The sequence below is a fragment of the Mustelus asterias genome, chromosome 1, assembly GCF_964213995.1.
Source record: "Mustelus asterias chromosome 1, sMusAst1.hap1.1, whole genome shotgun sequence".
Lineage (NCBI taxonomy): Eukaryota > Metazoa > Chordata > Chondrichthyes > Carcharhiniformes > Triakidae > Mustelus > Mustelus asterias.
Genome location: NC_135801.1, coordinates 96,530,796 through 96,554,831, shown reverse-complemented (window position 1 = coordinate 96,554,831; position 24,036 = coordinate 96,530,796). Strand labels below are relative to the sequence as shown.

At 38.9% G+C, this 24,036-nt stretch overlaps 1 protein-coding gene across 3 annotated transcripts in view; it reads right to left on the bottom strand.

Annotated features, from left to right (window-relative positions):
- Window positions 1-24,036, bottom strand: part of rbpjb (recombination signal binding protein for immunoglobulin kappa J region b) — an 89,769-nt gene that overhangs the window by 50,291 nt on the left and 15,442 nt on the right. For 2 of the 3 annotated variants that reach the window (XM_078215642.1, XM_078215650.1), the window contains 2 exons: window positions 6,454-6,492; window positions 5,402-5,497 (listed from right to left, as the gene is read on the bottom strand). In XM_078215642.1, coding sequence (XP_078071768.1) covers window positions 5,402-5,497; window positions 6,454-6,492 — 135 coding nt within the window. Of the gene's footprint in view, window positions 1-5,401; window positions 5,498-6,453; window positions 6,493-21,366; window positions 21,429-24,036 lie in introns of all 3 variants that reach the window. The other variant, XM_078215661.1, reaches the window with a different exon arrangement.

Sequence of the window (24,036 nt, the reverse complement as noted above, 5' to 3'; positions counted from 1 at the left end):
TGCTCTGGGCTGCAGAGGAATTTGCAGTGGGAGAGGGAGGATCCAGTGGCCATGGTTCATGTCGGAACAAATGACATGGGTAGAACTAGGAAAAAGATTCAGAAGGAGTATACGAGTTGCTAGGGGTTAAAGTAAAAAGCAAAATCTCAAAGGTAATAATCTGGATTACTACTGAGCAATGAACAAATTGGCACATGGTAAATCAGATTAGAGTGTTAAATGGATGGCTCAAAAGCGATGAGAGAGAAATGTAATACTGGCAGAAGTACTGAGGAAAGTGGAGCTGTATCACTGTGATGGTCGTCACCTGAACCTTGCTTGGATGAGTGTTCTGGTGATTCAGATAATTAAGGTATAGCGAGGGCTTTAAGCTAAACAGTGAGGGCAAGGATCAAGTTTTGGAAGGTGTGATGAATTAATGAGAGAAGACAAGACAAGGGAGCATATTAGAAATAAGGGAAACAATGATCAGAGTATGGTAGGAAGGGACAGTGTGTACAACCTAAGGGTGCACCACCAGATAAGGCAACAGAATGCAAAAATAATAAAAAGAGAACTAAAAGCTCTGTATCTGAATGCACATAGCATTCGCAACAATACAGATGAATTTACAACACAAATAGAAATAAATAAATATGATCTGGAAGACATAACAAAGATATGGCTGCCTGATGACAGAACTTGGACAAGGGTACATGACATTTAGGAAGGATAGAAGCTAAGAAAAGTTGGCGAGGTAGCTATGTTAATTAAGGATAACACTGGTGCAATAGAGAGAGATTATCTTATTTCAGGAGATCAAGATGTTGGATCAATTTAAGTAGAGCTGAGAAATAGTAATGACAACAAGTCATTTGTGGGAATGGTTTATAGGCCCCCTAACAGTAAGCACCCATAGAATGGGGTGTACAGGAAGTAGCAATGGGAACTAAGAAAAGTAGGGACTTACTCCATGGGTGATTTTAATTTACATCTGGATTAGACAAATCAGATTGGCAAAGATACTATGAATGATGAGCTCAATGTTTTTGGGGCAGTTTCATAGAGCAGCATGCTTTAGCAGTAATCAGAGAGCAGAGTATAATGGATCTGATAATGTGCACACATACAGCATTAATCAATGACCTCATAGTGAAGGTGTTCCTAGGTAGCAATGAGAGGGAGAGAAGAGTGGATCTAAGACAAGTATTTGGAATTTAAATAAGGGTAATTAGGAGGGCATGAAGACAGGAGCTGGCCAAAGTAAACTGGGAAATTAGTTAAGGGATATGTCAGTAGAGATAGAGTGGCAGACATTTAAGGGGATATTCCAGAATACTCAAAATAAATATTCCAGTATGAGAAACAAAGCCTCAAAGGGAAGGAGAAGCACCCAAGGATGTTGAAGGAAATGGGGGTGGAAATTGCCAGGGCACTGGTTATAATCTTTCAGTCTTCTCTGGACTCAGGGAGGGACCAGAGGACTGCAGACATTATGTGCTTATTCAAAAGTCATTGCAAGGATAGGCCCAGTAATTACAGAGCTGTCAGTTTAACTTCCATGGTGGGAAAGCTTCCAGAAACAATTATTCAGGATAGAATTAATAGCCACATGGAAAAATGTGGGTTGATTTCTAAAGGGGAAATTGTGTTCAACTAAATTGGAGTTATGAGTCGATGAGGGTAATGCTGTTGCTCTGGTGTGCATACATGCACTTTCAAAAGGAATTTGATACAGTGCCAGAAAACAGACTTGAGAAACGTTATAGCTCATGGAAAAAAAGGGACAGTAGCTACATGGATACAAAATTGGCCGAGTAATATTAAAGAGTGATTAATGGTTAATGGATATTTTTTAGGCTGGAGTAAAGTTGATAGTGGGGTTCCCCAGGGGTCAGTATTGGGACCTTGCTTTTTCTGATTTATACAGATGTTCTAGATCATGGAGTGCAGGGGACAATTTCATAGTTTGCGGATGACACAAAACTTGGAAGCATTGTAAACTGCGAAGAGTGAAGAACTTCAAAAGGACACAGATAAGTTGATGGAATGGGCAGATATGTGGCAAACGAATTTCAATATGAAGAAGTGTGAGGTAATGCATTTCGGTAGGAAGAACATGGAAAAACAATAAAAGATAAGGAGTACAATTTTTAAGGGGGTGCAGAAGCAGAGGGACCATGGTGCATGTGCGCATAGGTTATTGCACGTGGCAGGACAGATGGAGAGCAGTTATTAAAAGCATACAGTATCTTGGGCTTTATTAGCAGGAACAAAGAGTACAAGAGCAAGGAGGTTATGCTGAACTTGTACAAGACAGTAGCTAGACCTCAGCTGGAATCTTGTGTATAGTTCTGGGAAGGATGTGAACACATTGGGCAGAAAAGGTTTACCAGAATGGGTCCAGGGTGAGAAACTTCAGTTATAAGGATAGATTGGAAGTTGGGGCTGTTCTCCTTAGGGGAGATTTAATAGTTATTCAAAATCATGAGGGGGCTGCACAAGATAGATAGGGTGAAACTATTCCTACCTGTAAAAGGATTGAAAATGCACTGCCTGAAAGTGTAGTGGAGTTAGGTTCAATCAAGGCTGTGAAATAGTACATGGGAAAGGCAGGAGAATGGCATTAAGTCGTAATGCTCACTTGGAGAGTTGATGCGGACACAATGGGCCGAATGGCGGCCTCCTGTGCCATAACAACTGTGATTCTGTGGCAACTAAAGTTAAAGATAGCATCAAATTGAAAAAGTATAATTCTGCAAGGATGAGTGGCACATCAGAAGATTGGACAGAATATAAAAAAAACAGCAAAGAATGACTAAAAGATTAATGAAAGGGAGAAATTCGAAAGAGAAAACTAGCTAGAAATACAAAACAAGTAGTAAGAGTTGCTCCAGGTATTTAAATAGGAAAAAATAAAGTGAGTGTTGGTCCTTGATTGTGAGAATGGAGAATTAATAGAAAGTATGGAAATTGTGGATAAAATAAACAGATTTTGTGTCCGACTTCACCGTAGAGGAATCAAGTAACACCCCAGAAATCATTATGAATCAGATAATGAAAGGGTGGCAGGAACCGATTACAATCAGGGACGGAGTAATGAAAAAATTATTAGAATTAAAAGCGGACAAGTCTCCAAGTCCTGATGAATTTCATTGTCAGGTCTTAAAAGAAGTGGCTGCTGAGAGAGTAAACGTATTGGTTTTAATTTTCCAAAATTGAAAAGTGATTGAAGTGCATTTAAGACCCTGAGGGGACTTGACAGAATGGTGCTGAAAGGATGCTTCCCCTTGTCGGACAGACCAGAACTAGGGGACACAGTTAAAAATTAAAGGCAGACAAGAAGATTCTGAAAAAGTCCCATCAGATTAGAAAACAGCAAACATGACTCCTCTATTCAACAGAGAGAAACAGAGAGCAGGAAACTACAGGCGGTTAGCTTAACAACTGTTGTAGAAAAATTGCTGGAATCTATTAAGGAGATTATAGCAATGCACATAGAAAATCTCAATGCAATCAGGCAGAGTCAACATGTTTGGTGAAAGGGAAATCACGTTTGACAAATTTGAGGAAGTAACAAGCAATGTGGATAAAAGGGAACCTGTGGATGACTGACATTTAATTTCCAGAAAATACTTGACAAGGTGCCGCATTAAAGGTTACTACACAAAGAAAGAGTACAAGCTGTGGCAGGTAACATACTAGCATGGATAGAGGATTAGTTAGCTAACAGGAAACAATAGGCATAAATGGGTCATTTTCAGGTTGACAAGTTGAGTGCCACGAGTGCTGGGGGCGGGGGGGGGGGGGGGGGGGGGGGGGTGGTGTGTGTGTGTGTGTGTGTGTGTGTCCGGGAAAAGAGAGGCAGTGGCACAGTGGTTTTATTATTGGACCAGTAATCCAGAGACTAGGGGTAATCCCACCATATCAGATGATGAAATTTGAAATCAATAAAACTTGGAATTAGAAGTCTAATGATGACCATGAAAGCCACTGTCATAAAAAACCTATCTGGTTCACTAATGTCCTTTAGGGAAAGAGACCTGCCATCCTTATCTGGTTCGGACCTACATGTGACTCCAGATCCACAGCAATGTGGTTGACTCTTCAATGCCCTCTGAAATGGTCTAGCAAGCCAATCAGTTCAAGGGCAATTAGGAATGAGCAATAAATGCTCGCCAAGCCAACAATGTCCACATCCCATGAATGAATTTTTAAAAATGCAATGATAAATCGGGTGCAAACTGTGCTAATTTTTGAGGAGTTTTTCCCCCTCAAAGTTCAGTATCAGCAAACATAAAATCTGCCATGAACCAGTGCAATTAGGCAGCATTAAAATATATTCTTTGATATATTTCAGAGTGGTAACCTATGGTAATCTTATTAACAAGGCTGAAAATGATCATAAAAATAAGCATTTTTAATTAGGATTTCAAGTTGAACTTGTCTGTAATCCGACTTTAAATAAATGAAAATGACTAAAACTATACATTTATTTATAGTTTCAATAATGTATATAATACATTTGTCACTTTCCTGGTAAATTAAAACATTTTAAAGCATTAGAACATTAAGATAAAAGCAAATTACTGCAGATGCTGGAATCTGAAACAAAAACAGAAAATGCTGGAAAATTACAGCTGATCTCACAGCATCTGTGGAGAGAGAATACAGCTAACGTTCCAGTGACCCTTCAGAGTTTTAAAACATGCCTGTTTGTGTCCTTGTACCGAGAAAGTGCCCAAATTAATATCCTCCTTGAAAGCTCACTATTACCATCAAGACAGGCCACCAACCCTATTTCAATGAACATAGTAAAGCATAGTAAGAGTTTTAACAACACCAGGTTAAAGTCCAACAGGTTTATTTGGTAGCAAATGCCATTAGCTTTCGGAGCACTGCTCCTTCGTCAGATGCTGATGGCATTTGCTACCAATAAACCTGTTGGACTTTAACCTGGTGTTGTTAAAACTCTTACTGTGTTTACCCCAGTCCAACACCGGCACATCCATATCATAGGAGAGCATGTCAGGAACAGCATCATGCGTACCTAAGAATAAGGTGCCAACCCGATGAAATTACAATACAGGACTTTGTGCATCCTAAATAGCAACAGAAGCATGCTAAGACCAACTAAATATGGCATTACTTGAAAAAGCAAGGTGTTCTTCACTGCATACTTACTACAAACACAGATTATTTCATCCTTGAGTCATTTGTTGGACTTTGTGTCAACTGACCATTTACTAACATATGTGACTATTTGAAAACAAACTAAGAATTGCAAAGCATTTTAGAACCACTTGATGACATAATTAAGCAAAATATAAATGCAAGCTCTCCTTTTCTGGCTAAGTAGATGACTAGTACAACTGCAACATGAATCAAAATGCACCACGTTGAGTTCAGGTAAGCAACTCACCTTTTCTCATTTCCATAAGATTTTTGTGCAACCTTAGCATGTAAAATTAATACAGTTTGATCACCACGCTCCTTAAGGTAATTTCGCATTGCTTCCCTAAATAAATACAAAAAGACAACATTTACCATGAGTTTACATCTTAAGTGTTAAATCCTCACAACAGGTTTTTGTGGGTTGGAAAAATAGGTAGTTGCATTAGAATTGATTTATCACTTGCATAAAAGTTGCAAGCATGATACACATCAGTTCTTAAACAAAAGTTTTATTCTAAAATACTTCAAATACCTCCACTGAGAGCCATGATGTGGAGACGCCAGCGTTGGACTGGAGTGGGCACAGTAAGTCTCACAACACCAGGTTAAAGTCCAACAGGTTTATTTGGTAGCACGAGCTTTCGGAGTGTTACTCCTTCATCAGGTGATAAAGGAGCAGCACTCCGAAAGCTTGTGATACCAAATAAACCTGTTGGACTTTAACCTGGTGTTGTGAGACTACTTACTCTGTGAAGGATTGATTTTTTTACACAGTAATTTCAGGAGGTCACAAATCAATTTAGTGCTGTTAATTGGACAATTTATTACTTGAATAATTTTACCAGGTAAACAAACAAATCTATTTTGATAGACAATATTTTATGAATACACTTCAAATATGCCATATAAAGTATTCTATAAAGAATCATCCTGCACAAAAATAACTTAATTCCCAAAGTATAAAGACTGTAAGAAGGAATGCCCTCAAATATCAATGATAGAAATTAGTTTTCATTAGTTAGTACGTTAACTTACTTCTACAAATTTCATACAGCATTCACCACAGAAGTTGTATTGGCACATTAAGCTGTTTGAGTATAATTGGTCCCCAGTAAAAAAAAAACCCTACCAATAAACTCAAAATTATTCTTCTAGCCCTTTCTTAGGTCTTTTGGATTGTAACCACATACTCCATATTCTAATGCAACACATTCATGCAATTGCACAGCGATTTGCGACACTTTTACCTCAACCAAAATTACAGCCAATTACGAAGTAGCAGATGTGATGGAATCTTACCTGGTAAGGCGCTTGGGCTGAGGTCGCTCTCCAAACTTCCTGTAAAGCAAACAATAAAAAAGCACAGATGAGCATTAAAAGATTGCAAATCAGAATTTCAAAAATGGGATACTATTTGCCTCCTGGAACCCTTATCTACACCAAACACACTCTCCTCACCCTGTGCCTCAACACACCACGTGTAGAATTCATAAATCATCAGGAACCAATGCTAAATTTTAAACAACCAAACTCTACAAAACCTTCTCTTAATTTCATGTTACAATCTTCCTTGTTCACAACCCTGTAGAGCACATAGCATCAGAGAATCTGAAATCCACAGACATCACTAACTCTTCAAGCCGCCAGGTGATCCACTTGAAGAGCGAACTGAAATCAGTGTATACAAATTACCATTTAATATATGTTAACAAGATGCATATATGCAAACACGAGTAAAATGTAATAACATGTCAATACTTAGAAGCAGCCTGAAACTGCAAAGTAATCATGGGTTAAGTAGGATAGAAGAGAAACAGGTACAAATCTGCAAGTGATAAATGAATGACTGATATTATGTTGCAGTTGTACAGGACCCTATCTGGACTACTGAGTTTTGGGCATTGCATCTCAAAAAGGGTCATAGTTATGGGATAAATGAAGTTCAGGTACAGATCGGCCATGATTTAATTAAATTGTGACACAGCTGGAGGGACTGACCAGCTTATTTCTATGCCTTAGTCCCTTTCCTGAGGTCAGGAATGTTTTCACACAGTGGTCAAACATAAGAGTGGTTCTTAGGTCATGGAGGCAATAATCTTTGAATTGTTCAACTGTTGGATATCATGACATCAAGATAGCTCAGCTGTATAGCTCAGCTGTATACTCTTGGCTTGAGTTGTGAGATTGGAGGTTCAAACCCTACTCTAGAGATTTAAGCACATAATCTGGTCTGTAATTTCAACTGAGGGAATGTTGCACTGTTAGATGTGCCATCAGAAGTGGTGTTAAAACGGAGGCCACATCTGCCTTCTCAGAGCAGGAGCATTTTGTTGGTGTTCCCTCCAAAACATATCCCATAACCAACAATACCAAAAAGCCATTTTATATCCAATTATCCTACTCCTGTTTCAGGGACCAATCTGTGTGCAGATTGGTTACCATGTTTCCCTACATTACAAGTAACTGCACATCTGTAGCATGAAGTATTTTGGGGCGACCTGAAAACTGCTAGACAAATGCAATCTATTCCTCCTTCAGCTATTAAAACAAACTTTTTTTTCCAATTTAAGTTTAAAGGACCTACCAGATTAAATATTGCCTATCCTAAATTGGTACAAGGATAAATATACATGGTACAAAACAGGCTGCTGGAAAGCAATTATAGAGATTAAAACAAAAAGGAAGGATAAACAAATATGTATTTCTTCCCTGTGCGCATCCCTTCTGTAGGTCATATTTGAAAATCAAATGGTTTACAATGGGAATGTTATGTACATTTGCATCAAGATGAATGTAAATTTCATGCAAATCAACATTATATAAAGGAAGCAAAATATTTCCAAATGGGGACCTATAAAATAAAAAAAATTAATGAACAGCCCACGTTAGCAATCCAACATTGAAATTTTATTTGGAACTACTTCTACTAATCCAAAAATCAGACCTCAAAACTTCAAATCTGCCAATGATTTAGAACTCATTTATGGCCAGCTTCTGGTTTCCTTTATCTGCTGCTATGAAAAGGCTACAAGGACTATTTGAATGCACTCAGGCTGCACATAATTCCAAAAAGTACACATGTCATATATTTTAAAAATGATGTATTGTAATAGGCATGGGAGAGGAAGGATCAATTGGCATGGTCATATACGAGTAGGATATGATGTCCAATTCAATCACAATTTGTACTCTAATCCTGATCAACATTCCTCAATTAGCTATTGAAAAACTACACTTACCAGAGTGGTGTAAAAAGTCTCAAGATACTTCACCAATAATGAATCCAAACAGCCAAAATGGGAAAGAGGAGATTAAGAGAATGATCAGAGGTTTGGCTGAAGGGACGCATTGAAGTTTTGAGTGGTAGAAAGGCAACTGTTTAGGAGCAAACTACCAGAGACAAGAAAATAATTGGTTGAAGACAATGATAGAAATGACACAAAGGAGGGAGAACAGATTTTGAAAGGATGAGAGAAATATTAATACAAGGAAGATATGTTTTTAGCTATAAATGAAAATGAAGATCAGAAAAGGAATTGACTGTTTAGTGCTTTAAGCCTATTCAACCATTCAATGCAATCATAACTGATCAGCAATTTAATTCATTATACCCTCCTTTGCCCCATGCTCCTTAATAGCTTTAGTTAACAAAATATCAATCTCAGATTTAAGATCAACAATGATCTGGTATTAATTGATGTTCACAACATACAAGAATGGAACCATACTAAAGCAGGCACAGGGAGAAAACACAAGTAGATTTCATAAAATCAGCCATGTTGCAACTGAGAGAAATAGTTGAGCAGGACAAAGAGGGATAATACGATATGGTCATAGAGGAAGTAATGCGTCACTTTTGATAGGACAATTTTGTGCTCAGAAGAGAAAAACGACTAGAGTCCAAAAGGGTTCAAACTGGAGTGTCATGTACAGTGCTGGATGACATAGGGAAATGACTTTGGAAGTTAAGAGATTGGAGATGGGCAAGAAAGTCTGGAAGCAGACAATAAGTAAAAACTTTATACAATTCAACTATGTATCAAAATAGCAAATAAAGACAAGCAATAAACTAAAAACAGAGTTAAGTTATAGAGTTTCAAGTGTTATTCAGCAACTACTTCCAACATTGAGTTTGCAGCTTATAGAAGTGGCAAAAATTAACTGCAGCGCACTGGAGTTATTGTGGAGAATTCCAATCATAGGAAGCTCAATAATCAACATAAGAAATTGACTGCCACAGTGGAGATAACACCTGGAATAATAGAATAAACCAAATGCTACTTTTTGGGGGCAGATTAGGGAGGAAATGGGGGCTGAGGAGTGAAAAGGATTAGAGAAGGGAGACTGCAGAAATATTACAGGAAGAATTGTCGTCCATTGTACTTCAATTGTATATTATCTACCTCTAGATCAGAGAACCCACCTCAACCCTTAATTCTTTCCAACTGCTGACTCACCTCAAACATGTCCTTGACCACATTGCCTCCCAGCACCATGTCTATCAACTTCCTTCTTCTCTACCTCCTGCTTGCTTTCTACTCATCGTCAACAATTTTTAATCTATTTTCACCTCAGCCAATTTCAACTAGCTGCATAAATTAGCACCTCTTCGCCTATTAAGTATTTTTCATTGTACAATTTATTAACAATGGTTTTCACATTTTAGCACGAGTTTCTCTGCAAATATCATACTTCTGGGATTCCCTTGCTAATCCCTGAAGTATTCAGTGCTGAATATTACTTGAAAAACAAAGGAAAAAAATACTATTAAAGCAGAAATTGTTTACTAGCTCATCACAACAGAAAGTGTCAGTAAGTCAACAGAAGCAATAAAATACAGATAGCCAATGGGCATTTGCAGAGCTATTCAGAATCCCCTACATTTTCAGGATTCACACCTGAAGTCTTTGGATTTACAATTAAAAGTTACGCAATTCAAGCAAAACTTAACATACTTAAATAATTCAATTACTTGAATGCGAAATGTACTGCATGAAATTGTCACTCTATTCAGGTAGTCAAAACATCAGCACAATTCACATTCTGGGTGAGATAATGTCATGATGTGGAAATGCCGGCGTTGGGACTGGGGTAAACACAGTAAGGAGTCTAGCAACACCAGGTTAAAGTCCGACAGGTTTATTTGGTAGCAAACGCCACTAGCTTTCGGAGCACTGCTCCTTCGTCAGATGGAGATGCTCCATCTGACGAAGGATCAATGCTCCAAAAGCTAGTGGCGTTTGCGACCAAATAAACCTGTTGGACTTTAACCTGGTGTTGTTAGACTCCTTACTGAGATAATGTCACCATCCCTGGGAATGTCCTGTCCCACTTGCAGAACATATCCAGCAGAGACTTAATGAACTTAAAAAATTACCTCCATCTGTGCCACTGGTTCATCAATCTTATTACAGATGCTTCATGCATTCAGATAAAAGACCTTTAACTTCATTTTACTTTTAGTCCCTGCAATGACCTCATTGATGTAGAACTTATAAAGTTTATTTATTAGTCACAAGTAGGCTTACATTAACACTGCAATGAAGTTACTGTGAAATTCCCCTAGTCGCCACATTCCGGCATCTGTTCAGGTCAATGCACCTAACCAGCACATCTTTCAGACTGTGGGAGGAAACCGGAGCACCCGGAGGAAACACATGCAGACACGGGAAGAACATACAGACCCCGCACAGACAGTGACCCAAGTCAGGAATCGAACCCAGGTTCCTGGCGCTGTGAGGCAGCAGTGCCAACCACTGTGCCGCCCACAACTCGGTTCCTCCCTGCCCCACTTGCAGTCTTTACTCACTTTACTGCACTGTTCCACAGATCTCAATTTGGCTTGCATACTAAAGCTTCATGTCCAATTTTGTCTTTGTACTCCTCTGGCTTCCCTCTTAAGTGAGACGTTAAACTGAAACGCTTACACAAAGTGAGCTTCCTGCGATCATTAAAAAATTCTGTACTCTCAAAGCTCAGACCCAGCTCATATCTAACCCAGGTTAATAGTTCATTTCCTGGTTTGAAAATTTCAGTACAAAGCCCACTACATGATGTATATTCATTTCATACCACAATTATAGGGATTCATGTCAAAAGATAGAAATGCTTCACGGTGAACTAGTTGGACATGACAGGCTGAATGACCAGCCAAATGACCTCCTCTGTGCCACAAATAACTATGTAACCAGGGCAGAAAGCTAACTTAACTTGTACTTTAACCAGCTAAAAATTGATACACAACACCTAGTACTGTGACAAAGCCCAAGCAAGCCAGAAACTCACCCGGCCTTGAAACTATTTCCAACTTAAACTGTACTGAATTACCTCTCATATTATAACTCATTCCCACAGGGAGGAATGGAGACACATCCACTGGCTACCACAACAATAAATGGGGCCATACCATAATTCAGTAAACTAAAATTATCAGAATATGATTTAAGAAAATGATTTTGATTTCTGATATACAGTATGAAAAAATTCAGATACCTCCTAAAATATTAAGCAGATATAGCACAAGCCTTCCAGGATTGAACTCTATGCAAAGTAAATAAAACATATTTGAGAATAACTGCAATATTAACAAAATATAGTGCAGAAGAATAATGTTGCCCAAATATGCCACAGTTCAGTTTCTGTAGGTTCGGTATTTTGTTCCCAAAATTAGGTTGATGCATCACACATCATGAAGTCGTGGGAGACAGATTCTGGGGCTATTCTTCCTACCCAGTGTATCAAGGAAGGACCAAAAGAACAAATAAGTAATCCAAACTATTCATAAACATTCCAGTGACTACAGAATAAAGTTAACAGACTTACTGATACACAAAATCAAAGTAGTAGTAAAGGTGCTCCTTGTTTTCCTCATCACAATCTCCCCCATTCCCCCCACCAATACTTAATTAAGTGGCAAAATATTTATAAAATAATACAACCTACCTACCAAACTTTCAAACAGACTCCTTCAGGAAAATTCCTGATTCAAGGCAGGTTGCATTTCATGTTTAGCCAATTAAATTGGTCAAACCTCTCGTTGTATTTCACCTTAGCAATCAAAAGACTTCATAAATCTAATAATATATTTATCAGATAAACATTTCCTGATCTTTGTCTGAAGAATCAATACAAAGATTTCAAAGTGACGCTGAAATGCAGAATTTTTATTCAAAGTGGTAGAGTCACAAATTAGCTGAGTTTTGATAATTCAATTATGCAACCATAAAATCTAGAGTAAACCATTTAACTCAGCTTAGAATCATATACACTTAGAGCACAAAAGGAATCCATTCAATCCAGTCTGTCGTGCCAGCCAAAAAAGGAGTTACCCATCCGCATCACTTTCCAGCTTTTGGTCCATTGCCTGGCACTTACAGCCAAGTATTTTTCCTTGGAACAGAAGAACAGAGTTTTTTTTTAATGTGGTCAGGATTTCTGCCTCCATCATTTTTTTTCAGGCAGCAAATTTCAGACACCCACCACCAATCTGAGAAAGAATTTCACCTTAATTGCCCTCTTACTTTAAAACTACACCCCCAGAGTCTTTAGCATATTCCACCTTCACAATGCCAACGCTAAGAAGGAACTGAACATCACCCTGGGTGGCCAGACACTAAAGCACAATTCCCATCCAGTTTATCTTGATGTCATCCTTGACGGAATCTTCACATACAGGGAACAACTCCTCAAGATTGGAGAAAAAAAGTAAAACCCACAACAATCTCCTCAGTAAACTGGTTGGTAACTGACATAGGCCAAGACCCTAATGGCTTCTGCTCCTGTTACAATCCCGTACACAAATGCGGAATACCACACACCAGTATGGTACAAACTGCCCATGATTCAGCTCAACAATTCTCATTGGTGGATACTCTTTGGCCAACTCACCTCCCCTGGTTCCTGAGGAACACTGCCTCGCAACATGCCATCCACATCAGAAGGGGAATTGTAACAGGTAAGCTGCAAAGCAGCTTAATTCTGCCCTTATTTAAGGAAGCCCTTAAAACACCAACTGTACTACTTCCCTCACATCACCCATATGAATAAACCCACCACAATGAAGATAATCTTAAGGACCTATGGCAGAAGAAAACATCCACCAGAAATCATCATCACAGATTCTACTACTTGTCCAACTGGCTTTGGTCTCCCACAGCAGCAGAGGCCCTTTTAAACATTCCCCAAACTGGTCAAGGCCTCTGTGCAGCCATCCAACATCAGTGGCGTTATCAAGACCATCCAGGATGCAGCTGTGTCGTAGTTCAACAATGATTTATATTGTTGAGGAGTGTCCACTGACTGGATTACTGAAGGCAGGCTTAAAGAATTCCATCTAGCCGCCACTGACAAGGCTATTGCTTGACTCAGACTGTGTACAAGCTAAATAAATTCAGTCCCTGCAAGGAAAATAGATCCTTCTTATCCAGTCTATCTTACTCCTCAATTTTGTACACCTCAAATACATTGATCCTCAGCCTCCTCTGTTCCAAGAAAATATATCCAGCCTATCCAATATTTCCAGTCCTGGTAGTATCTCATAAATCTCCTCCGTAACCTCGAGTATGATTACATTCTTCCCGTGATGTGACAACCTGAACTGCTGTGATCTAACTAGCATGTTATATGGAGTTCTTATGAAATCCTCCCACTCTTATAATGTGACCCCAGCTAATAAAGTATTCTATATGCCTTGTCCTAATGCTTCTTAGGATCATCTTAGATGCATACTCCAAGATGTCCCTGTCCCTCTACACTTCCCAGTATCCCATCATTTATTGTATTCCTTTGCCCCCCCGAAATGAATTACTCCACATTCGAATTCCATTTTCCACTTTTGTGTCCACGGCTTCCTACAGCTTTTTTACCTCACTACCAACCACACAAGCAATTTTTGTATTATCTACCAAACTTCTTAGTTATGTCCCTTACATTTAATTCTAAGTCATTGATACATACCATGAAAAGCAAAGGAACTGGCACCAAGCCCAGTGATACTGCAGCGGAAATAGCCTTCGAGTCACAAAAACACTCCGACCATTGTCCTTTGCTTTCTGCAACTGAGTCAATTTCAGATGCAACTTGACACTTGCCCTTGGATCCCATCAGCTTTCATTTTTCTGATCAGTATGCCACGTGGGACCTTGTCAAAAGACTTGTTAAAATCCACAGACAGATCAAACATGCTACCCTCATTGAATTTTGAGGAAGCAGCAACATAATCAAGTGAGTCAGCCATAGCCTTCCCTGAACAAATCCTCGCAGACTTCCCTCAATTAATCTATGCCTTTCTTAATGAGCATTCAACTGATAAGAATATCCCTCGAGATTGCTCACAGATCATTCAGTACTTGGAAAACATTTCTAATGTTTACTGCGGTCCTCCAGCAAGCTCAACACAACAGCAGGAGTTCAGGAAATTATGAAACTAGATCAGAATGCACACATGGTATTAAACAGATTACTGAAACTAAAAAACAAAAATGCTTCACTGATATATTCTACTCAATTCAAAAATTACTTAATTCAAATTATTGAATTTTAGTTCAAAACCACCATCAGGAATATACAGCATCATTGTTATTTTTAACTACCATTTTTCATAAATTGCTTTGAGACATCGCAATTATTCTTCCTCAAATATTTTATTCTTTTAGTTACATTACATAGAGATATTGCTCCTACCACTCACAATGGATTTGCAGTCCTTGCTGAAGCTGCAAGTGTGGCAATGTACAGGGGAGACTTTCCCATCATTTCGTCTTTAATGACCAGAATCTTAAGCACTCTGGATGACAAAAACTCCAGTCACAATGTCCAGATTCAATTTCAGAGTTACAAACAATCCGTTCATCTGGTGCAGTCTTTTGAACTGCAGAAATTCACCCCAAACATTTGAGTTTAGAATTTTTATTTAATGATTTAAACTGTTTTTAAACATAGAAACATAGAAGATAGGGGCAGGAGGCCCTTCGAGCCTGCTCTGCCATTTATCACGATCATGGCTGATCGTCTAACTCAATAGCCTAATTCTGCTTTCTCCCCATAACCTTTGATCTCATTCACCCCAAGTGCTATATCTAACCGTCTCTTGAATACATTCAATGTTTTGGCATCAACTACTTCCTGTGGTAATGAATTCCACAGCTCACCACTCTATGGGTGAAGAAATGTCTTCTCATCTCTATCCTAAATGGTCTAACCTGAATTCTCAGACTGTGACCCCTGGTTCTGGACTCCCCCACCATCAGGAACATCCTCCCTGCATCTACCCTGTTTAGTCCCATTAGAATTTTATAAGTCTCTAAGAGATTCCCCCCTCATTTATCTGAACTCCAGTGCAAACAATCCTAACCTAGTCAATCTCTCTTCATATATTAGTCCTGCCATCCCCAGAATCAGCCTGGTAACTTATGATTCCAACACAGGAAAGTTAATAATTGCTTCTGTTTCTCCTCACGTAAATTATGAAGAAAGTTAGAGCCCCCATCAAAACTTGTCAGAAACCAGAACATCCAGCCCATTTGAAGAATTATTTTCTAGCTGGCTGTCAATATATAATGTTGAGTATAACAAATACCTAAACAGAACCAAAATTAGTTTCCATGAAGGATACACAAAATTTATCTACAGGTGCTGAAAATAGTCCCAAAGCTCAGGTAAAATTTCCAACGCTAAAAGAGAAACGGCGAAGAATCAGAATTGAAAACTCAACATGGAGAAAAGGCAAGAATGTGAAAAACGACAGACGTGACTGTATAGATAACAATGATTTTAGGGAAACAAGCAGCACATTACCGTTGGTTATTCATACACCTGTACCTTTATTCAGATCAGAAATAAAAGTTAGAATTGCTTTGAAAAATAAATTTGACAACTGCATTTCTAAGGGATCTTTGTTAATCTATATTTCAATGCATTTCAGTTATGTTGTTTATTTGAAACAACGGGGCTGCGGGGAAGAAACCTGATGCTTGTTTTCTGGAAATTTTACTTCAAATAGACACTATCAAATGCTTTAAACCATGTAGAAAGATATAGTTATATTAGGACATCAATGCTTGAGACTTCAAGTAACTTTGAAAGATAAACTTTGGACAAGCCGTTCGTACATTTTTGTACTACAGGAAGTTTGTTGCTATAAGTACTCTGTATCAACTTATTACGAAAAGCAAAATGTTGATAACTTAAAATAAAAGCGATGATTGAAACACTGGACAGGCACCATTTATGAAGAGAGGAAGGTATGGTTAAAATTTCCAGTCTATAAACCTGTATCTGAACCCGAAAGATTGGAGAAACAGCTTGCAAATCAGAATAGAGCCAAAGAAAGGGAATGATCTTTGATTTAGTAATCAAATGACAGAAGTGACAATGGCACAAGACATAAAGGAGACAATTTAAAGAAATTAAAGAAACATACAGCCAAAGTGCATGAATGATCCTGTCCACATTCCTTCCAGAACTTTGAGAAGGGTCCCTATTGTCCTCACTATCCCCAGATCAACCTCCATTATCGATGAACCAACCACAGTTCCGCCACTTACAACTTGATCACACCAAACACATCTCCTTCTGTTCCCTTTTTGTATTTAGTAAGGACATTTCCCCCCGTGACCCAGTCAAACTTTCCAATACTTCCAAACATCTGCTTTGCTTTCCCTGGTACCTTCCCTGTAAGCACAGGAGAAACACCTGCCCTTTGACCTCCTCCTATTCAACTGCCAAGGACTCAAACAGTCCTGGGTGGAGGGAGTTATACTTTATTTCTCATGGCTGCACTAAGAACCAGGCAGAAAATATATAAATGCTAATCAACAAAGGTGTAAATAATTGTGAATGAAACAAACTGCTGATCAATCCCACACGAGTGGGTGAAGGAGGATTGATTGGTTGACCGCTAAACATACAAAAATGTCAAGATAAGCAAGCAGGAATAGCATACTGCACCTGCATTTAGAAGACACGTTGCTCGTGATATGACTAGGAAGGACAAAAATCAATGCGAAACAAATCGAAGGAGGGATGTCCTATATAACAATTATACATATGAAAGATTTGCCCAAGTGCGGTTGCTAATAAATCTTGATCACAAGCACTTTTCTGTTTACTGGTCTTGCCTGATAGAGTCAGAATTTTCCACCACAGAAAGAGGCCCCGAGGTCACAGAAAATATGAAGCAATATAGTAATACAATGTTCTAGATGCATTTACTATTTGCTCACGCATGCACAGCTGTTTCAAGTTGTCATTCTGATTTGCGTGGTTGATTGCCTACCTTTTACAATGGCAAGGGTTGGTCTGTAAAGGCCAATGAGTTCAAACTCTTTTACTGACCAATACAGATAGGCTGAGCTGATTTTGTTCATCTTCCTGTCAATACAACACTGCCTCCAGATACCAAAATGGAAATTATTTACTTTGGTTAGTGTACCGCCTCTGGAGGGAACAATGTTAGCTTGTTTACATCGTTGGCGGTAGCAGAGTTGCCACTTGAAGAAATCAACCTTGAAGCCGAGAGCACCAGATAAACTTTCCCACTGTCCTTCAGCTTTCCTTTGTAAGTCTGCTATGTTTATCTGATTACTTGAAATGTACAAAATGTTTACTCCACAATGTACCGAACACACAACCCAAGTTTTCCACACATATTTAATTAGCATGCTACCTTGTGTTAAAGATAACCACATTCCCCGTTTCTGTCCTCTGCTATTGCTACTCTGTTACAATCAAAGCACTATATTGCAGCTACAGGTTTAACAACACTTCTTGCAGAGCAATACAAAGTTAGTGCTCGACATAAACTCAGCTCTGAGTGAAAACCTGCTTGGAGATGTGCATATAATTCTGCTTGCTAATACCCAAATTACAATTCAATGTTCGTGATGAAGTCAATGGGACGGATAATTCTGAACACAAATTTCAGAATTCAGCTCAAAGTTCCCCATAGGCCCAACTAAGCATGAGAAGTAGCTTTAAATCAGCTGCAGCTTGACTAAAAATGTGGGAAGCCAATTCAACAACTTCACTTCCCGATCTTTCCTGATGAAAAACTGCTCTTCATATCCTCAGCACAACTAGCCACTAATAAGTACTGTATGTGTACATGCAGTGGTGACTCACTAATAAGATTTTTCATTCTCTTCCTATCCCTCACTTTCTCACCAAGATCATAGTCTAACCACACAAAACTGGAAAGGATGAAACTGTGTCCGACCACATTAGCTCATCAATACACTGAACCACAATTCAAAACGTCTGAGGAAGTTGGTATATGTAAGCACAGAACACCAGTTCGAAGCAGAACATTGTCAGTCTTAGAAACACATGCATCGTAATAGAAAAAAAAAGAGAAACAAAAAAAGGTAAATTCTGCTGATCCTGGAAATCTGAAATTGAGAGAGAAAATGCCTGAAATGCTCAGGTCAGGCAGCACCTGTGCAGAGGAACAGTTAACGTTTCAGTTTGATAATCTTGATGGAAAAAGAGAAACAAGGAACTAATAAATAGTGAATTTATTTGAACACCAAGGATTTCTTTTTATTTACCATGACCAAATGCCATATATGAACAGAGTAAAGACAACAAGGACCAGCCTCAGCTCAGTGGTAGAAGGTCAAGAATTCAGTCCCACTCCTAAAATATGATCTCAAATCAGACTGCTCCCTTGTCAGTGAGAAATTAAACCATGTGGTTGTAAAAAATCACAATGCACTTTTCAGAAGAGTTCACCCAGTATCCCAACCAATATCAATAAAAAGTTATCTGGTCATTTATTTCACTGCTGTGGTGGGAGCTTTCTACAAGCAATTTGGTTGTTGAGCTGCCTATATTAGCAACAACATTCAAAAGTACTAAGAGATATTGCAATCATGAAAACAGTACGAACACAAGTCTTTTTATCTTTTCTCACTCCATTAACAAATATGCTGGACCAAAATAGTACTGCTAATCTATATTCAATGCAGAATGGATCATCAAAACAAAAACACATATACTTCATTTCAAAGCAAGCTCCCTGTCACTTTCCAGACATAAATAAAATTTATGAAATGCATGAACTGCTCAATTTACTGCCAACTTACATCCATAAGAGGAAAGAGGAGCACAGGAGAATTTGGGACTAATCAGGTGCAGAAATCTCAAGTATGTTCCACTGACCACACATCATTAATTGCTAAATCTTCTGCTTTCAACCCCATTCACTTATGTCTGGCTTTGTATGAAAGCAGAGTTAAAAACTGCAGAACAAATTTAATCTCAAACTTGAAGTGGTTAAGAAACTCTAGGTATTTCTTGCAGAACTGCTTATATTCATAGCTAAAATCTTTTCCATAATTTACTGATCATTCTTTGATTGTAAATTAAAACTATAGTACCAGCTTTACCTTCACTAAACAGTACAATTTAGAACTAGGACAAAGTGGGTTTCCTCCAGATGCTCTGGTTTCCTCCCACAGTCCAAAGCTGTGCAGGTCAGATGGATTGGCTGTGCTAAATTGCCCCTTAGTATCCAAAGATGCGTAGATTTAGGTGAATTAGCCATGGTAAATGCTGGGTGGTGGGGATAGGGCAGGGTGTGGGCCTGGGAGAGAATAGAAAGGGCATTGGCTCTGACGAAGGGTCATCCAGACCCAAAACACTGGCTCTATTCTCTTCCCAAAGATGCTGTCAGACCTGTTGAGATTTTCCAGCATTTTCTGTTTTTGTTTCAGATAATTGAACTTGCTTAATTCAGAAAAAAAAACAGGCTAGTCATTAAGATTTTTCATTTGGAGGTCTCATTCTTTGAAATTTTGGCAGTTTAATTATTGTGTCCACTAATAGGATATCCCTATCTTGCAAAATCATACCCCAGTCTATACCACTGAGACCAACTCTTATTCTGCTGTCACTTCCTTCAGCATACAACCCTAAAACTGGAAATCTTTCCTACAATTGAAGACCTGAAGATCTTAAAGACCTTTGTGTCCAAAATGTTTAGGCTAGGTGGATTCGCCATGGTAAATGTCTGGGGTTACGGAAATAGGGTGGGGTGGGCTTGGGTAAGATGCTGCTTTGCAGAGTCGGTGCAGATTCGATGGGCTGAATGGCCTCCTTCTGCACTGTAGGGATTCTATGACTTAGCCACAAAACCAAAAAACCTAAACTGAGCTGAATGTCTCAGCTACTGTTTTGCTCAATACAAAAGATATTTAGCCCATAACCTTTATATGAGACAATAGTCTTGATCTAATTAAATCATCTCCTAGCAATGAAGAGTTGTAGAGTCATTTCCGGTACAGAACACAGACATTTGATTCATTGAGTTCATGCCAGCTCCCCGGAGAGCAATCCAGAGAGTCCCAATCTCCCACTTGATACCTGAAGCCTGAAAGTTCATTTTCAGTGAATGTTTAAAGGAAGTCTATACATACCTCAAGATGGATTGGTAGTTTAATAACTCCATTTACAAGGCTAACTGTTCTTCACCCACACCCACCACCCCCCCCCCACCCTCTTAGTTGCCCTCCCATTAAAAGAAACAACCATTCCAGCAATTATCCCCAGCATGTCTTCTGTTTATACAAAAATACATTTTCCATTTCATAGCATAACACTCCTTTTTAAAATAATATGTCCAACAAATTAGAAAATAGATCCACTGGCAATATATTAAATATTATATTTCACAATATATTAAAAGATGCACATCACATTCAGATGACACATTGCTACAAATGCAAATTTTTAAAAGTGTGTACCTTGCAATTAAGCCAAAAACGTCCAACAAACATGCTCCAATTTCCAAAGTTCCTTGATTAAATAATCAAATTCTGAGCTCTATTTACTTTGCATTCTTATAGGAACAGACAGTAAACACTAAAAATAAGCTCCACTATACAGGACATGCTGTTCATATGCCTATCAGATTCCCAACATATCTGCTCTACTTGAAACCGGTCATGGTAAGAGATTCCCAGAAGGACAATGGAAACATTTTAGGGATGCTCTGCAGAGGTCGAACATGCAAACGGGAGACCCTGACTTGCAACCAGCCACAATGGAGAAGGCTCGTTTGGGAAGGCACTGAATACATGTACTATTGTCAAAGTAGATGTGGCAAAGTCAAGGTGTCAGAGGGAATGCATACAAACCTCCAAACAATCTACCCACCCCTTTAAGCAACACCTGCCTTTCACGTGGTAGAAGCTGCAGATTATGTACTGGACTTACCAGCATCTCAGAACCCATCAAATCAGATTGGAAGCAAGACATCCTTGATTCTAAGGGACTGCCTAAGAAGAAAGAATGAGTTTGTCCATACCAGAAGTTTTGCGACATTTCATCATATACTTCAGTGAATAAAAAAACTGATTTACCTCAAGCAATCCCATACTAGTTCAGCCAAACTATAAACATGCTTTTTTTTGTCTTGCATCGATCATACTTCCAGCATCACACACCAGTTGTCACATTTTCCTACCAATGCAACACAATCTTGAAGTGTTAACCGTGGCTCAATGATAAGCATCTGATTCAGAAGACTGTACCTTCAAGAATCATCCATGTGACCTAGACTGCTAGCCTTATATAGGACTGCATCATTGGGCATACTATCTTTTTGGTTGAGATATTACACCACGGTCCTGTCTGCCTTCTCAGGTAAATGTAAAGACCCCAAGCATTATTTGAAGAGCACAGGTACTCATCCACCGTTCCAGCCAATATTTATCCCTCAACCAATATTATTACAACAAATTATCTGGTCATTTAACGGATAGCTGTTTGTGGGAGTTTGCTGTCTGCAAATTGACGGTCTGGTTTTCTACCTTACAACAGAGACTACGCTTCAAAAGTACTAACTGACAGTAACTCATTTCGGAACATCCTGAGGCCATGCACCTCATCCTGTAAAATCAATTCTTTATTTTCTCTAAAATAGTGAAATATCACCGACCTGAAGTCTGATATTTTTAGGCAATCAGTAGTCATTTATCCATTCGAAATTCAATTTAAACAGTTACAATTACCAAGACTCCCCGAGGGAACATTTGAGAAGTGGCCTTAAAAGGGGCAGGTTAAGTAAACACAGCAGCACTTCAGAGTCCAGTCTACTCATCAATATCAGAAGAGACCCACTAGTGTACAATTCCTACCATATATCAGGAATTGAGTGTATAACATGTACTTCTTGCAAGTGTCACACTTCAGTCATCATACCTTGGCTAATCCTCAGACTTACCATGTGCAACACTATAGAAAATTTGAAATAAAAAACAAAACATTGGAAATACTCAGCAGGTTAGGCAGCATCTGTGGAGAGAGAAAACAAAGTTAACCTTCAGATCAATGGCCTTTGTCATCAAGCTGAAATGTTAATTCTTGTTTTTCACTCCAAGGATGTTGTCTGATCCGAATATTTCCAGCATTTTCTGTTTTTATTATGGATCACTCCTGTACCCATGTTTATGCTTCATTCCCACCTTTCCTTTTCTGTTTGTCTCTCTTCTTTCCCCCTTCTCTGCCTTTAGTCCTTTTCCACTTGTCATCTTTGTTTCTCTCGTTGTCTGAGTGGGAGGTGGTGAGCAGCATGGCTGGGAAAGAAACCAATGGCTGCAGACTGTATTTGTTGCAGGATGTGCACGAAAAGGTCAATTTCTCCATGTCAACCCTTCTCCCAAACACTCCTGCTTCCTTTCACTGCTATGGAGGCACTTATTGGTTCATTTTTCTACTAGCTCCTCCCTTTTTGCCTCCTCACTCAGCTCTAGATCAGAAGGTTATAGATTCAAATTCCACTCCAAAAGACTTGAGCACAAGAAAATTAGTTTGACACTTGACAGCAGTACTCAGGGAGGGCTTCGCTGTTGGTGGAAACCACCAACCAAGGTTCCATTAGCCCTCTCAGGTGGACATAAAAGGTCTCAAGACTTTTGTTGTAAGAGAAGGGAACCGAGTCCTCCCCAGTGTCCTGGTCACTAGTTCCCACAAAGCATGCTAGATAAAGTTACGGCTGGTATATTTAGGTGCAAATTATTTCTTAAAAACTGTGATGAAATTGACATACTTCCAAACAACCTCCCTGGTATTGAAGATTCACAAGAATGGAGCCACATTTTTTCATATTTTAGTTTTTGTTGGATTTTGTTTTTAAATTAAAACTTTAAAATGTTATGTTTTGCTCTCATCTCTCTCCTAATCTTTTTCAATCACATCTTTTCCTCTATTTTGTTTTCTGTACTTGACTTTATATTAAATTACAGTATTACAATTTACACTTCCTGGTTTACAGTCTGCTGCATGCCTCAACAAAGATTATTCCATCTGACAAATTGAAGAGAATGAACAGTACAGCACAGGAACAGGCCCTTCGGCCCAAGTCTGAGCCAACACAGATGCCTCTCTAATCTAATATTTTCTTGCCTCTTTGTGGCCCATCTCCCTCTATATTCCCTGCCTACTCATGTATCTATCTAGATGCCTCTTGAACCTTGTTACAGAATCTGCTTCCACCACCTCCTCCAGCAGCATGTTCCAGGCTTTCACCACCCTCTGTGAAAAACCTGCCCCTTACATCTCTTTTGAACTTTCCCCCCCTCTCACTTTCCACCTATGCCCCCAAGTAATTGACCCTTCAACCCCGGGAAAAAGACTGACTATCCACTCTATCCAAGCCTGTCGTAATCTTCTAAACCTCTATCAGGTCCCCCCCTCATCCTCTAACACTCCAATGAAAATAATCCAAGTTTGTTCAACCTTTCTTCATAGTGCATATCCTCCAAACCAGGCAACATCCTCGTAAATTTCTTCTGCACCCTTTCCAATGTATCAACATCCTTCTGGTAGTGTGGCGACCAGGACTGTACACAATACTCCAAACGCAGCCTAACCAAAGTCTTATAC